Source organism: Nicrophorus vespilloides, unplaced genomic scaffold (genome assembly GCF_001412225.1).
Source record: "Nicrophorus vespilloides isolate i.1.1-1 unplaced genomic scaffold, Nicve_v1.0, whole genome shotgun sequence".
NCBI classification, from domain to species: Eukaryota; Metazoa; Arthropoda; class Insecta; order Coleoptera; family Silphidae; genus Nicrophorus; species Nicrophorus vespilloides.
This window is the reverse complement of record NW_017099955.1, coordinates 135594-152184: the sequence shown is the minus strand read 5'-3', so window position 1 is coordinate 152184 and position 16591 is coordinate 135594. Positions and strand designations below refer to the sequence as shown.

Genomic DNA, 16591 nt, shown 5'->3' with positions numbered 1-16591 from the left:
CTCCTTCTCTACCAAAAGCGTCGTGCAAAAGAGAGAAAGAATTCGAACGTTTAGCGGGAAAAATAAACAGCAGTAGCAGCAAATAGAAAATCTATATAAGTGCGCATCTGAGCAGTTCGGGGCCCGATTTATATCCCAGATTCCGTCACCGGATACTACTGTTATACCCATAACCAAACGGGTCCATTACAATAAACTTACGCAGCGTACAAATACCAAACGTTTACAACCGACCAAAGAATCTTTCCAAACGTAGACGAACAAAGAAATTTAAAACTTTCACATCTATCTGCTAAAAAATTCTATAGATTAAATAAAAAAAACATGCGTCATTAGACACAGAAAAATTGAGATGAGCGAAAGAGTTTTTACGTCACAGAAAATGAATAATAGTAATAAAAATTTATTACCATAAAATTATAGACAAATATAATAAAAATTCAACTTTTTTTTTTCACTTTTTACTAAATAATTTAAAATTTGGATTGAAATATTTTATTTAAATTACTAACGTTTCTTTTATGACAATTTTTCAATATTTCATGAAATTAATTTTTTTCAAATAATGTTAATTTTTCAGTTTTCAAATCAATAAAGTAACTTATTCATACATCAATAAAATTAGATGAAAATACATCACAACTTCGTGACTTTACGTAATGGTGTTTGTGGTGTGAACGTGAGACTTCTTCAATTCATGTCCTCTTGTTTCTTTACTTTTCTTTCTTTTTTTATTCTCATGTATTTGTTGTTGTTGTCCATCTTCATCTTCAGCAGTTGTTCATGACCATCGGTTTTTCGCATTACGAAACGGGTTGCACTTTTCCGCGAGACGATAAAACCGGGACCCGTGGTGCCTTTAAGGCCACAGTTCTTCGCGTCCCATCATCGGTGAAGCATGAAGAGGCTACAAGAAGTGGCGATCGTGTGGCTCGTCCTTGCCCTGTGGACCTCAGCCTGCGGATCCAGCGACGACGACGAAGAGGATGATCCTGCAGGATTCGGTTTCGATGTGGACATCATGGAAAGAGTCGTCGATCTGGTGCGCACCTGCAGATCGGATACTATAGGTGTTTGCGTCAAAGTAAGTCAAAGTTTTTAACATCTTTAATCATCTTTTTAGTAATTATTAGCAAATGTATTGTGAATTATTTGCAAAAAAAAGTCATAATGTTTAGCAATTTTTTTTAATTCATAATTAATTTTAAAGAGAATTAACAATTTTTTAGAATTTGTTGCTGAATTTTTATTTTTTACTTTTCATTATTTTAATAGAATCAAAAATAGTCAAAATTTGTACTTGAAAAAGTTTAAAACTATAAAAAATTTTCTTAATTATCTTTACATATTTCATGGTTTACTTAAAGAAAATAAATAATTATATATTATATAATGATGAATTTAATTTTTCATAAAGTTTGTAGCATTTTTTCAAATTTTTATTTCATAAAAATTTCTGAAACTGTAAACTTTTTTATATTATTTTTAAGAATATATAGAGTAAAGATTTATATTTCGCACCTATTGATATAATCATACTTACATAATATTAATTAATGAGCAAAATATGGCAATTTTTCGACTTCTTTTCATGTCTTCACATTTTATTTAATTACTCGATAACTGCGCATGTTAATTAAATTATTTAAAATGCAAAATAAAGATGAAACTATGACCTTTCCAATGAGTATACAAGAATATTTGTGTTCTTTACCAATATTACATTATAAGTTGTCAAATATGAGCAAAAAAACATATAAATATTTTTTTCTGTATTTACTTTTTAATATTTTCAATTGCATAGCATAAAAGTATTTTTGTGGTGTATTTCTATATAAACTTACAAGCTTTCAAAGATGTGTAAAAAAAATACTTTTTTTTTTGTAAATGTTTAAGATATTTAATTTCTGTACTTGTATATAATTATAAAATGGGGGAAAAGTATCAAAGTTAAGTTGGTAATTATGTAAAAATGTAAGCTATTACCATAACAACCCCTAAAACAATGTTTGTTAAGTTATATAAGTGCTTGTGAATTAAACGTCAGTTGACAATGGTTTAATTTAATTAATTAACATTTTCCTTGAAGAGGTTATGGTTTTGGTTCTTCGATTATATGGTAAATATTGAAGTAATAACTGTGTTTTTGGTATGTTCAGGAGAAGGCTTTGAAGTACGTGGATCAACTACCCAGTGATCTGGATTTGGGTGGTGGGGTGAGAGTGCTGCCAACAGATGGCGTCAAGAGATCTTCTCGGTACTTCAGCAAGGACTCTTTACCGAAGGATCCGGTCGCCAGGGAGGAGGTGCTCGACGCCGTCCTCAGCGACAGGATCTTGACCTACTTGAGCTCCCACACCTTCCAGCTAAGCATTCCCGAGACGGCGATCAGGGATTTGAGGCGATCCCTCGGCGACGACGACGTCGTCTTCGTCGACGAAGGTGAGAGCCGTATTCGGGTTAAGAGGTCTTCCGATGATCCTAACGGGCGGACACCTGTCGCCTGTTTCTTCTGGAAAGCGATTAATCCAACAGTTTATTCATTCATTCGCAGCGCGCAAGAAGAAGAAAAAGAAGAAGGGCATTCCGTTAACGCTTCTCCTGCAGCTAAAAGCTGCAGCCATAGGAGCTCTCATCCTCAAAGGCGTCGGTTTTTTAGCGTTAAAAGCGCTCATCCTCGCTAAAATCGCGTTGACTATAGCTTCAGTCATGGCGTTGAAGAAAATTTTAGAAGATAAATCGCACGGTTCATCTACTTATGAAGTCATCTCGCCTCACTCCTACGAAGAGCACGGACACTACGAGAGATCCATCATCGATGATCGTGATTCTTTGCCGTACAAAGGACACCGCTCGGATTCTTAACAACTTCAATGGAAGCTACAATAGTTCTCAGGTTACGTTATTAATAGATCTTCTCACCTTTCTCATCAATAAATACGACACAACACGACACGAAATGCAGATCCTATCTCTCTTTACACATTTGTTTTGACGTCTCATGAATTATCGATGGAATTTGCATATAAATATCATTAGTTAACATACTTATCGAACCGTTAAATAAGTAACCTTTATCGGATTCAGTTGTGAACATGAAACACTACAAGATACAACAAATAGTTTACATTTACAATTAATTTACATTTATTAATTACATCTAATAAGTAAACTACAATTCAAATTAATAAGATTTTAATTAATCACAATTAACAATAAAATTTCATTTGAAATCTGCACGAACATTTTGAAATAAATCAGATTTAGATTATTTTAATTAATTCACATTGAAATCTGCTTGATTTTTATTTAGTTCAATTAAAATAAGAAGACTTTAACAATAAAATTCTATTTAAAATTTACACGAAAATTTTGAACCAAATCAGATTTTTTTAAAAATTCATTTTATTAATTCAATAAAAATAAGAAAATTTTAAATAATTTGTTATGAAATATAAATAGTTATAATTAACATTTAATTAATTAAATTTAAAAACTAAATTTTAGTTAATTTGCAAATTTTGTTTAATTCATTCAAAAAATAAATGTAATAAAAAATAAATGTAATAATTCAAGACAAATTATTAGTTGTTAATTGTTAATAATTAAACTTTTTTTTTAATTTATTAATAAAAAACTCTTGTGAAGACTCACATTTTTTACATAATTATTTACAAATTTTCATATTAATATCTCATTTATTTGTTGTTTGTTTGGAATGTTTTTTTTTAACTAATTGTAATTGTAATTTATTACTAAATAATTGAAAGTAATTGCAAATTGGATATTCTTTGAAATGGATTTATATGAAATTTCAATGGATGTGGTTTGGTGGATGCGCCGGAGCAATTTTGAGACATTTTAACCGAACAATAGCTGCTGTAGTATGCATGAATGCATATGCAAAGTCCTCGATAATCTCGGCGTTGAACGTTATCCTTCGGGACATCCTGAATCCCCCTTCCTCAGTTAAATCTTGCGTAAGCCATGCAATCGCCTCATCAAAGGAAGGAACAATCCATTCGCTCTTCCTTGATCCTAACATTACCTACAAAATATCCATAAAAAAATGAATAGAAAATAGAAAATTTTATTTTATTTTGTGATCAATTTTATCGATGAAGTAAATTTTATTGTATACTTACAAAAAATTCAATTTATTATAAATTTATACTTTAACTTTCCTTTTTAATTTATTAATTTTTGTATTTATTGAGATTTTTGTTTTGATATATTTACAATATTTCAAATCATTGTTTTCTACTGATATTATACATTTAGACAAAAACGAAATACTTTCCAAAAAGAAGTTGTAATTTTTAATTATATATTAGTTTATTTTATTACTTTAATACAAAATCTGATGAAAGTTTCATTAAATATTATAAATAATCTTATAAACTTTCATCAAATTTTATTATTCTTTTTTAAAGGTGTATTTTTTTTTAATTGTATTTTCTCATTAATTGTGCAATATTTGGCATTAAACCAAAAAACAGAAATATTTATATGGTAATTGGTTTATATAGTTGTTTTATTTATTTAGATTACATATATTTTGTTGTTAGTTTAGTATTACGTTTTTATGTTGAAATAGAATAAAAAGTATTATTATAAAATATGTTTTTTTTATAGAGTTTGGTTTCAGGTTTTCCATGTGAAATGAATGAACAAATAAAATTTTACTGTTTTGTTTTTGTTATCATTCATTGTTTTCATTACTTTCTTCTATACTTGGTATATTTTTCCTTGAGTTTTTAACATTTTTCTTATTTTGTAATTTTATATATAAAGTTACAAAAGTTTATAATTTTAATTTATATATTTTGAGATAAAATCATAAGGTTTTAGAAACTTTCCAAAAAAAGGTGTCATTTTTAAATAATTGTTTTATAAATCTGTTAATTATTTTACATAATTAATAGAAGTATGAAAAACAATGATAATTGAAGAAATTTTGACTAAATTCGTAATAATTTTGTCAAAATTACTTTTGTAAAAAGTGTAGTTTTTATTGTGGTCATAATGTATTATTCTTCTGTGTATTTAATTTACAAAACAATCAATATTTATGTGATAATTGGTTTAATGAAACTAAATTTTAGTCAATCTTGTGAATTTTTTAATATTTTTAGTTAACATTTTCATAGTTCGTAATTTATAAAGGGTGTCCCAAAATTAACGCAAGATTTGAATTTGCCGTGATTTCTGCAGTTAAGTGTTGTAAACCCCCAAAAAAAAACAATTTGACAATTAACTGCACAAAGGGCGGTAAATTCAAATCTTGCGTTAATTTTGGGACACCCTATATATGCAAACTTACAAAAAAAATTACAAAACAAATCATATTTCTTATTTTGTGTACAAATATTTATTGGATTGATGGAAATTAATCAAAAAAACATATAAATTACAAATATGTATTTTCAAATAATAATTAACATTTTTTTTATATTTATTGCTTAATTGGAGATCCAATTAATGAGAGTAAATGATGATTTTCCATAAATTTGTGTGTATATTTTGATCGCTCCTATAGAGCAGAGATAATGAGGATGTTGGTTGTACGAATCCACTCGTAACTGCATGCCAGCAATGCGATTTTAATTGGGAATAAAGCAATCCTCATAGGTAAATTAGTTGCGTGGGTGGAAATAACTCGTCGCACGTGAATAATACCTATCAGAACATTAATTAATAAACCCATGACAATGCGAAGCTCACATGCACGAAATGTAGGAGGTACTCGCATACACATGATTGGTCTTTACATCTGCTTTTCAATGGATTACAACACAAAATGAGAAAATCCAGAATTAGAAAAATAATAATTTTCAATAGAAAATTTTAATTGCAACAAAATTTCAAGTTGTTCTTTTGTGACAATACTTACAATTTTGTTTCATCGACGTTTTGTTTTTTATTGTCATTATGTATTGTTTCTATTGAGATTATGTAAGTAAAGTTACTATTTTTAGGTTATTAAATAAATTTTAGAAAATATTCAGTAGAATTTGTATAATGTTATAAAAAAAACCTTACTATTTTGTTTCATCGACATAGTGTTTCTATTGTGGTTATGTAAGAAACGTTACCATTTTTAGGTTATTCAATAAATTTAAAGTCATAAAAGAAACGTTACTAGTTTTGTTTCAACGTCATTTTGTATTAAGGTTATGTAAGTTTCTCATAGTAATTTGGCTCAATTCAAAAGTTACATGAAATATTTTATAAAACAATTTTGAATTTAGCTGAATTATAGGTTTGTCATAAAAGAAACGTTACTATTTTGTTTCATCTGCGTTTTGTTTCTATTGAGGTTATGTAAGTTTTGTATTTTTTACTCATATAGTTTAATTCATTCTATGAATTTCAGTAAATATTTTGTAAAATTTTCATTTATTTGAATTTTCATTAAGTCACAAAAGAAACGTTACTAATTTTTAGTTTATTCAATAAATTTCATAAAATATTCAGCATATTTTATATAAAGTCATAAAAGAAACGTTAGTAATTTTGTTTCAAAGTCATTTTGTATTAAGGTTATGTAAGTTTCTCATAGTAATTTGGCTCAATTCAAAAGTTACATTAAATTAAACAATTTTAGATTCAGCTGAATTATAGATTTGTCATAAAAGAAACGTTACTATTTTGTTTCATATCCGTTTTGTTTCTATTGAGGTTATGTAAGTTTTCTATTTATTACTCATATAGTTTAGGTCATTCAATAAATTCCTGTAAATATTTTATAAAATTTTCATTTAATTGAATATCCATAGTCACATAAGAAACGTTACTATTTTTTAGTTTATTCAATAAATTTCATAAAATTTTCAGCAGAATTAGTATAAAGTCATAATAGAAACGTTACTAATTTTCTTTCAGCGTCATTCTGTAATGAGGTTATGTAAGTTTAACATTTGATCGATTCTAAAATTCCAGTAAAATTTTTATTATTATGAATTATTGATTTTTATGATAAATGTTACTTTTTTGTTTCTATCGAGGTTATGTAAGATTTTATTTGTTACTCATATAATTTAGGTCATTTCTTAACTACTTAACTTAATTGAAAGTTAGTAAAATACATATGTTTTTAAATATTAATTTAGTTCAATTTTTAAGATGTCATAAAAGAAGCGTTACTATTTCGAATTGCCACCATTTTATCTACGTTGAAGTTATGTAAGTTTTTATCTGAAATTCATAAAAAACAAATTATGTATTTTATCCTAAAATGATGTAAATGTTAAAAACGAATTTAGTATTATAATTATATAAAAAAAAGTAAAAATCTAGAATTTATTTTTTTTAAATAATCGTTCAAGCTTTTGTATTAAGAATTATTTAAATAAAGCATTAATTAAGTAAAATTATTAACTTTTGTTAGTTTTCTATGATTAATCAGGAATTTGACTTTTAGTAGCAAAAGTAAGTTAATATTTTGCACTTGGTGTATTAATTATCAAAGGACTTTTTATAAGTTTTCATTTTATTGTGTGTATGTCCTCTAATTGAGGTAAATGCGGTTTCATGCACAAAGCCCAAGCACAAGTGGCTTTCAGTGGAAATGGAACTCTCGTCGTTGGTGATGGTATGCTATTAATTTAACATTTGCACCAATTAGTTTGCATAGTCCACTTGTCGTCCTTTGTACTCAACAAAGACGAATGTTGTCATCTGCATGAATGAGGAATACCTGAGTATTATACACTGAAATACTCATAATATTGTCATTATATAAGAATGTCCTTATTAGTTTTCCCAGTATGAAGTAGTAAAAAACGTAAATTAATAACTTTAAGACAAATTTTAATAATAAATTGTATAAAATTTTTAATAATTTACACAGATTATTTGCACAAATTAGTTTGCATAGTCCACTTGTCCTCGACAAAGACGAATGTTGTCATCTGCCTGAATTACTAATACTTGTTATAATACACTGCAATATTTATATTATTGCCATTATACAAGAGTTACCTCATTAAGTTTTAAATTATGAAGTAATAACAAAACGAAAATGAATAACTTTGAGACAAAACTATGAAATCAACAAATTTTATATAATTTTTTAATAATTTATACAGATTTTTTGTTATAAGTAAATTATAATTAATAAGTTTTGTTAAAACCAAAGTAAATATACATAAAAGTTTATATACATAAAACAAAGTCTATAATTTTCTTTATAATAACAAAAAAAAACAAAATTCTTTTTTTGTATAAATTTAATAATGATTGTAATTAGTATACTAAATGAGAATAAAATTAAAGTAATTGGTTTTCACGTAATGATAATAATAAAGATATTGGGAAATGTCTGGGATTCAGGCGAATCGAAATGAGACAGTTCTAATTTTACGTGAAATTAATAGTCGTAAAATCCAGCCATGACGATAATAAATCACACCTTTTGCCAAGTACCGCAAATTGATGGCTTCTTCCGAGTTTAGAATCGTAAAGTAGATTATACTCATTGAGATTTACATAAAATGAATATTCAAAAGAAATTTATTATGTGAAATTATTCATAAATATTTAATTGAAATTATTTATAAAATATTTCTGGTTTTGTTAGAAAATGTGTACATTTACTGACTATAATCTATTTTTATACAATTATGAGAAAATGTATTATCAAATAATGCAATTTTAAGTTTTTCTTTGAAATTTATAAATTTATCAATAAAAATCATTGTTTACAATCAAATTTTTATTTTTTTTCAAATTTGACAGTAAATAAAAGGAAATCAAATATTTAATTTTAATTTGTGTGCTAATTCATAATTGTTTATTTTATAGTTATTGAGAAAATTTATGAAGATTTGTGAAGACATGATTTTCCAAGGCTTCAAGAAACGTTTTTTCAACTTTGACTCTTTGAAAATCGGTAATAGCTACAAATGTGACAGATAGCATTTTGGAAATCCCAAACATTTAGCTTCAATTTGTATGGTAATTCATACTTGTCTCGTTTATATTTATTGAGAAAATTGATGATTTGTGAATGCACATGATTTTCCAATTCTTAGAAAAAAACGGTTTTTCAACTTTAACCCTTTGAAAATCGGCAATAGCTACAAATGTGACAGATAGCATTTTGGAAATGCCAAAAATTTAGTTTTAATTTGTGTGCTAATTCATAATTGTCTCGTTTATATTTATTGAGAAAATTGATGATTTGTGAAGACACATGATTTTCCAAGTCTTCAAAAAAAAAGGTTTTTTCAACTTTGAGCCTTTGAACATTGGCAATAGCTACAAATATGACAAATGTCAAGTTGGAAAGCCCAAACATTTAGCTTTAATTTGTGAACTAATTTATAATTGCCTTATTTATGGTTAATGAGAAAATAGACGATTTGTGAAGTCAATTAATTTTCCAAGGTTTCAAGAAACGGTTTTTTCAACTTTGACCCTTCGAAAATCTGCAATAGCTACATATATAATAAATGTCATGTTGGAAAGCCCAAAAATTTAGCTTTAATTTGTGTTCTAATTCATAATTGCCTTATTTATGGTTATTGAGAAAATAGACGATTTGTGAAGACACTCAATTTTCCAAGGCTTCAAGAAACGGTTTTTTAAACTTTGACCCTTTGAAAATCGGCAATAGCTACAAATATGACAAATGGCAAGAATGCCCAAAGATTTAGTTTTAATTTGTGTACTAATTCATAATTGTCTCGTTTATAGTTATTGAGAAAATTGATGATTTGTGAGGACAAATTTGAAAAAAACATGATTCCAACTTTGACCTTAAATTACAGAAATTCGGCAATGGTTGCAAATATAATATAGCAAGTTGAAAAGCACAAAAATTTAGCTTTAATTTGTGTACTTATTCTTAATTATCGCGTTTATAGTTATTAAGAAAATTGATCATTTGTGAAGACACATGATTTTCCAATTCTTAAAAAAAAGGTTTTTTCAACTTTGACTCTTTGAAAATTAACAATAGCTACAAATATGACAAATGTCAAGTTGGAAAGCCCCAACATTTAGCTATAATTTTTATGCTGATTCATAATTGTCTATAGTTAATGTTTGTAGTTATTTAGAAAATTGGTGATTTGTGAAGACAAATTCTAAAAATCGTGTTTTCAACTTTGACCTTAAATAACAGAAAATCTGCAATGGTTACAAATGTAATATATAGCAAGTTGGAAACCACAAACATTTAGCTTTAATTTGTGTTCTAATTCATAATTGCCTCAATTATAGTTATTGAGAAAATTAACGATTTTTTGAGGCTTAAAAAAAAAATTCGACTTTGACAGAAAATTGGAATGAGTTACAAATGTGACAAATGGCACATTGGAAAGTCAAAACATTTAGCTTTAATTTGCGTAAATATTGCGTAACGAGTCATAAAATTACAAAATTTTATTTGATTATTGTATGAAGATGTCTTATTGTTGTATATATTGCTATGATCTTACATTATGCTCATTAATTAACGTTCGTGCTTTGATGATCTTCGTGAGAAGATTTTTTTCTATGTGTATTTATAAACGTTGATCTTCGGTAGCGATGACAAATTTCGCTTTCGATTCGAGGAGAAATGCGGCTGCACACGTCGATCGGCGGAGGAAGGGAAAAAAAGAAGGAAAAAAAAGTAAACCACGCGAAGATCTAGAATGTTGACCCAGGAGCAATGACGACTCGTGCAACAATGTGGCAACGGTTTAAGCCAGGCAATAAAATCTGAATAGTAAATGTCTTGAGACGAATGAAGAATGAAGACAAGAAGAAAAAAGTGTAACAGAGCACTTACTGCATTCTAACAAAAAAAAATTGTACTTGGATTCTTCATTTGGTTGATGAAAAATTGATTTGTTTGTTATTATGTGCAAGAGTAGATTTTTTTTTTGGTAACAGTAACGGATTTGTTGAAGAAAAGTTCGGTAATGTTTTTTGGTGTGGTCTTGTATGGATGTGAAATGGATGAGAGGTCTGATGACCCAGAAGACATCAGGTGTGTTTGTGTGTCTCGAATTATGCAAATTTTGCGGTCTGGTATTCGGTGTGTCGCGGTGTGCCTTGCCCGAGGTCTAGGTCATGGTTACGACCACAGCCTCCTCTTCCTTCATCATCATCATCATCGCAGTTAAAAACCTTATATTTTTGCAATTTCTTCCATACTGAATCACACACACCTTCTATAATTATACACTTTTATTCTGTATAGAAATTAATACAAATTATGCTAAATCTAACAGTAATTATTTACATATATTTACAATGCATCCCACAGCGTGATTATCTAAAAAGAACTTTCTATATTAGCGTACATAATCTTAGTAATACTTGATGACAATCTTGTTTTTTTTTGTTTGTTAAATTAACAAGAACTACTTTCTTTATTCTGAATCATTTTTACATGATCTCCTAAAGATTACTCATATTTTCAGAACTTAACAAAAATATTGACAAATTTATTTTGAATTAATCTTTAGTTGATTCACCCAAATAAAAACTTTTATATCTTTATTAATATGGAAATAATCAAAGAATTCACGATGAAAACCATGGAAGCTTTATATTTTTTTAGTCAATAGATCAATTTCTACGAAAATTATTATTATTTAAGACGCAATATTTACAGTACTTTTAAGTAACTCTCTTATATAACTGTAACCTTTTTAGAGAGGCGCCGTCTGCAAATCGTTTCTAATTAATTTATAGTTTGCAAATTAGTTTTGATTGATTTTATTTACAATTTCTTTAAAATATTTCTGTATATTGGTACAAAATATCTTTTGTTAATGTATTGATTTATAAGAGATTTTCAAGTCTGTTTTTATAGAAATTTTCTTATTTTGATAATTTTTTTAACAAATTTTCATTCACTTTTAATACATATTTGGTCTGGTTAAGAAAAATTCAATATAATTTGTTAATTTTTGATGAATACAAAAATTGGTGTCAAATATTTTTTGTCCTCTATAAAATTTCAAAGAATTTTTTGAATTTGTAATTCGATTAAATTAAACATTTAGTCGAATTCAAAATTGTACTTCTTCAATTATAGAGTTTTTGTACTTCCATTAAAAAAAGAATCATCTTTCCTTCTTTATTGAACAAAATCATATTGGAAATGTTAAAATTGTATATATTTTTGTATATTTTGTTAAGATTTATAAATTTCTTCAGTTTTTAGTGGTTTTTATATAAAATGAAACGAGTATGTAGATTTTGAAGTAAATTTTCTTATTTTGATAAAATTTGTAACACATTTCATTCACTTTTAATAAATATTTGTTTATGAAATATTCAACATATTTCCTTTTTTAATTTATTAATTTTTGATGAATACATAAATTGGTGTCAAATAATTTTTGTCCTCTATAAAATTCCAAAGAATTTTTTGAATTTGTAATTTGATTAAATTAAATATTTAGTCCAATTCAACATTGTACTTCAGTTTTTGTACTTCCATTAAAAAAATTAATCAACTTTATTGGAGAAAATCATATTGGAAATATTAAAATTGCAAGTTTTTTTTCTGTAAATTTTGTTAAGATTTATAAATTTCTTCAGTTTTGAGTTGTTTTATATGAAATGAAACGAGTATATAGATTATCAAGTCTGTTTATTTCGAAATTAAAAATTTTCGTATTTTGATTAAAGTTAAACAAAATCACAAATTTTCATTTCAATATTTGGTATGTTTGACCAAAATCATCTCTCAAATGTTTATAACATTGTTATAATTTAATGTTTCTTGTATTTTGTGTTAATTTCTTAAGTTTTGGTTTGTTTTTGTATGAAATAAAACGAGTGTGTATATATTAAATTAAATATTTATTTACTCTTTTTCTTTACTAATAGTCTTATCATTTTACAATTTAATTTATAAATAATTTAATTTAAGGTAAGTAAAATAAATAGATTTCTCTTTCTCTCCTAAAGAAGAAAACAAACACTTCGGATGAGGTACTTGGAATGATATCGCTGAAGAACGAGAGTGGTGGTGTTTAACTGGAGACAGCCTTTGGTGCGTACGCGTTGTAAGCGATGTTCTGGGCTTCCTCCTTCTGGTAGGCGCGTCCCCATCCAGATCCGTGTCCGTGTCCACCGGAAACGACGACTTCATGTCCGGATTCGTGTCCGCCGCCACCGCCTCCCAAGAGCTTCTTAAGCCCAATGATACCGGCGAGAACCAAAGCGAGTTTCGAGACGATCAAAGCTTTACCAGCCAAAAGAGCGAGAGCGCCGAGAGCCAAAGGCACCAAAGTTCCTCCCAAGATCAAGGGGATGAGGAGGAGACCGCCCATCTTCTTCTTCTTGCCACGTTCCTCTCCGTTGAAAGCCCTGGCGATTTCGTTAGGCTTGACCTGAGAATTGTAAAATATAGAGATTAGCATTTTGATTGATGATTGTAAGGTGGTTTGTACTGTACCTGGAGGGTGTGGGTTTGGAGGAAGTTGCCGACTTTGTCGAAGATGATGTTGTTCAAGGCTCCGTCGCGTTCGGTGAGGGATCTGGGGAGTTGAGCTTCGATTTGGGCTTCGGTGATCGGGGATGATTCGGCGTTGACGTTGGTGTTGTCTTCCTTGACGAAGCTGACTCCTTCGAAGATGGGCACTTGGTTGAAGTTGCGGGCGGCGCGGTCCATGGCGGTGATCAGCTTCATCTTGAGGCACGAGGTGAGATCCGTGGCGGCGCACTCCTGATACACTTTGTACATGAATTTGAAGTCACCCAGGTATGAGGAGGTCGAGGTCTCGTCGGTCCTTGCAGTCTCTTCGGATGGGATGGCGTTGCCATTGGTAACAGCCGATCGGGCCCATACTGTGCCGGAGAAGGCGACGAGGGCGAGAAGCACACACTTCGAGGAGAACATGTTTGTTTGTTGCTCGTTGGTTGATGTCCTGTTGTTTTGGGATGTAACAGAGAACTGATATGGATTCACTTGCACTAGTATCCTTTTATATGCACGAGGGGGCCGCGTTTTTTGGTCCCACCAAAGGAATTTCTTTTCGGATCGCGCTCAGCTCGACTTCCCCACCCAAAAAAAGTAATAAAACCGGTAAGACGAAGACGCGGACAGGCGCGAACGTTCGGTGAAGAGAAGAACGGAAGATCCGTGCACGGTCAGAGAAATGAAGAGAAAAGAGACGAAAGCGGAATCGAAGAGAAGAAGAAAAAAACGGTCATCGGAGCGCGCGTGTATTGTCCACACGGCAGATGGGGTCCCCGAAACCGAGAAAAATATGTGTAAACTCCTTCTATCTTTTTCTTCTTCTTCGTTTTGAATGAGAGTTTTGAATAAGAAACAGAAAAACTGAGCTAGAGGAAAAAGAGAAAATGCGAGGAACGTGGTAAGAAAATGTGAGCCGTGCGTGCGTAAATCGCGATAAATTACCATGCGAGTATTGCAAGTAGACCAAAACCCCGATTTAATTAGCATTCATGTATAGAAACATCACTAAGTGGACCAAATCGGATGGACGGACGGTGGACGCCCTCAACCTCAACCAAGGCCGTCGCGTCTCTCAACGGCGTACGAGAAGAAGAGAAAACCTGAATTTCCGCCCTCCGACCTATATTTTTCCTTTTCACACCTTGCATCGGATCTCCGAAGACCTCTAAAAAGAAAAAGAAAACAGATTTCTGATTATGTTGGTTGATGGTGGAAGAACGCATCATGAAATATTTATTAATCCGCGCTGGAATTCAAACCTCACAACTCTGGGTCAAAGAAGAAGAAAAAAAAATAACAATACGCATTTGAAATCATCCAATAATGATTTACAACTCACAAAAATCAGCAGTTTACCTTTAAACATAATTATTTAAATTTTATAGTTTTTTTTCTTTTTTTCGAATTAATTTGTTAAATTTACAACAAAATCTTTCATCAAAATAATTTAAAAACATATATTTTATGCATTTAATGAGAAAATATGAAAAATTCTTTATAAACTTTGCAATTTATTGACAATGTTTACTTCATCAATATAATAAATTTTCTTGATTTAATTTAAAATTTTCAAAAAAATCTTTATCTTTATAAACTATTTAAATCTTTATTGCAATTCATTGAAAATTTGTACCTAAATAACTTTTCTGAAGTTTTTTAATTAAATTATATTTAAAAAAATCAATTTTTATGTATAAATTTCCAAATTTCATCAAAAAATTGATACATTTTTCTGTTTTTTTTTTCGATTTCTTTAGAAATTCATATATTTATTATAATTCATTCACAATTTTTACCTAAATAACTTTTCAGAAGTTTTATTTTTATATAATTAAAGTAAATTCAAAAATTAAATTTTTAAGTTTAAATTTGCACAAAAGAATGTTGATCTTTTATTAGTCCCATCGAATTTTACAATTATTATTATAAAACTTAGAAAATTTTAATAATTTAAACAAATTTGTAAATCATTTGCAAATTTTTGTTTAAAACAATTTTAATATTTTAATGCTTTCATTAAAATTCTATATTAAATACAAATATTATAATAAATTAGCAATTTATTTATTTAAATTAGTCAAAAAATTTCATATCCTACATTTCTTTTATATATTCTATTTATAAACTTTACTAACAACTATTCTATTTATAAACCATACTTAATTCCTTTTAGTATTCCAAAAAATAACTTTTTTTTTAATGAATTAATCTCTCTTTTTATGAATTATCTTAGATTCTATAGATTATTTTACTTAATTAAGATGTTTCCAAGTTCTTATATAATCTTAAAATCTTCACTTTTTGGAGCATAAATCTCATAATTGCATTATTCATGCACTTTCTTCCAAGTCCATAAAATGTAAATAAGACGAATCTATAACGTTCAATATTATAACTTTTTTTTATATACTTTCATTCAAGCAGTCGTAAATTTTGAGTGTTGAGTCAAGAATAATCAATAAAATTTATTTTTACATTTTATAAGTTTACAAAAAAAAAACTACTTTTTGCAACTTTTATTATAATAATGCACCAAAAATCTCAAATAACATTGAAGTTTATAATTAGTAAAATTATAGAGGGTGTCCCAAAATTAACGCAAGATTTGAATTTGGCCCGCAAAAAAAAATCAATTTGACACTTTACTGCACAAAGGGCGGCAAATACAAATCTTGCGTTAATTTTGGGACACCCTTTAGAAACTATCATGATTTTGGTTAAAGAATTATTTGAACTATATTTTTCTTAATTATCTTCAAAAAAGTTACTCAACATTGATTTAATTAAGAAGTTTTACAATTTAACTCGTTTAGTCCTGAATATGATAATAAAATAACCAAAATTGTTGAATTTTCATTGATCAAAAACATGTAATTGAAAAAACAATAAATTGTACAATTTTCTTATCATATTTCTAAACATATTTCTCTAAATATATAAGTTTGAACTATATAAGATTAAGAAACTTCATTTTGTTGTCCCATATATTATAACAAATCGAAATCTTTTGTATTTTTTCTTTATTTATGTTTTCTTCACGAATAAGTACTTCTTGCTTCCATTATTCATGCACTTTCTTCAAATACTCGAAAAAGTATGTGTGTATGTGTAAATGAAGAACGAACGAGGAGAAAGAACCAGAAGGTATAAAAAGCAGGA

General features: G+C 28.4%; 2 protein-coding genes across 2 annotated transcripts; one reads left to right on the top strand and one right to left on the bottom strand.

The window, feature by feature from the left end:
• Window positions 1–898: 898 nt before the first annotated feature.
• On the top strand, window positions 899–2865 carry LOC108566307. The gene is made up of 3 exons (XM_017926118.1): window positions 899–1084; window positions 2160–2505; window positions 2555–2865. Exons 1-3 carry the CDS (start codon window positions 899–901, stop codon window positions 2863–2865), a joined length of 843 nt encoding a protein of 280 aa, XP_017781607.1.
• A 10072-nt stretch (window positions 2866–12937) lies between these two features.
• Window positions 12938–13852, bottom strand: LOC108566306. Its single transcript, XM_017926117.1, has 2 exons — window positions 13409–13852; window positions 12938–13343 (listed from the first exon to the last, which is right to left on the bottom strand). The coding sequence occupies exons 1-2, from the start codon at window positions 13850–13852 to the stop codon at window positions 12984–12986; spliced, it is 804 nt and encodes a 267-aa protein (XP_017781606.1). The 3' UTR covers window positions 12938–12983.
• Between the last annotated feature and the right edge of the window lie 2739 nt (window positions 13853–16591).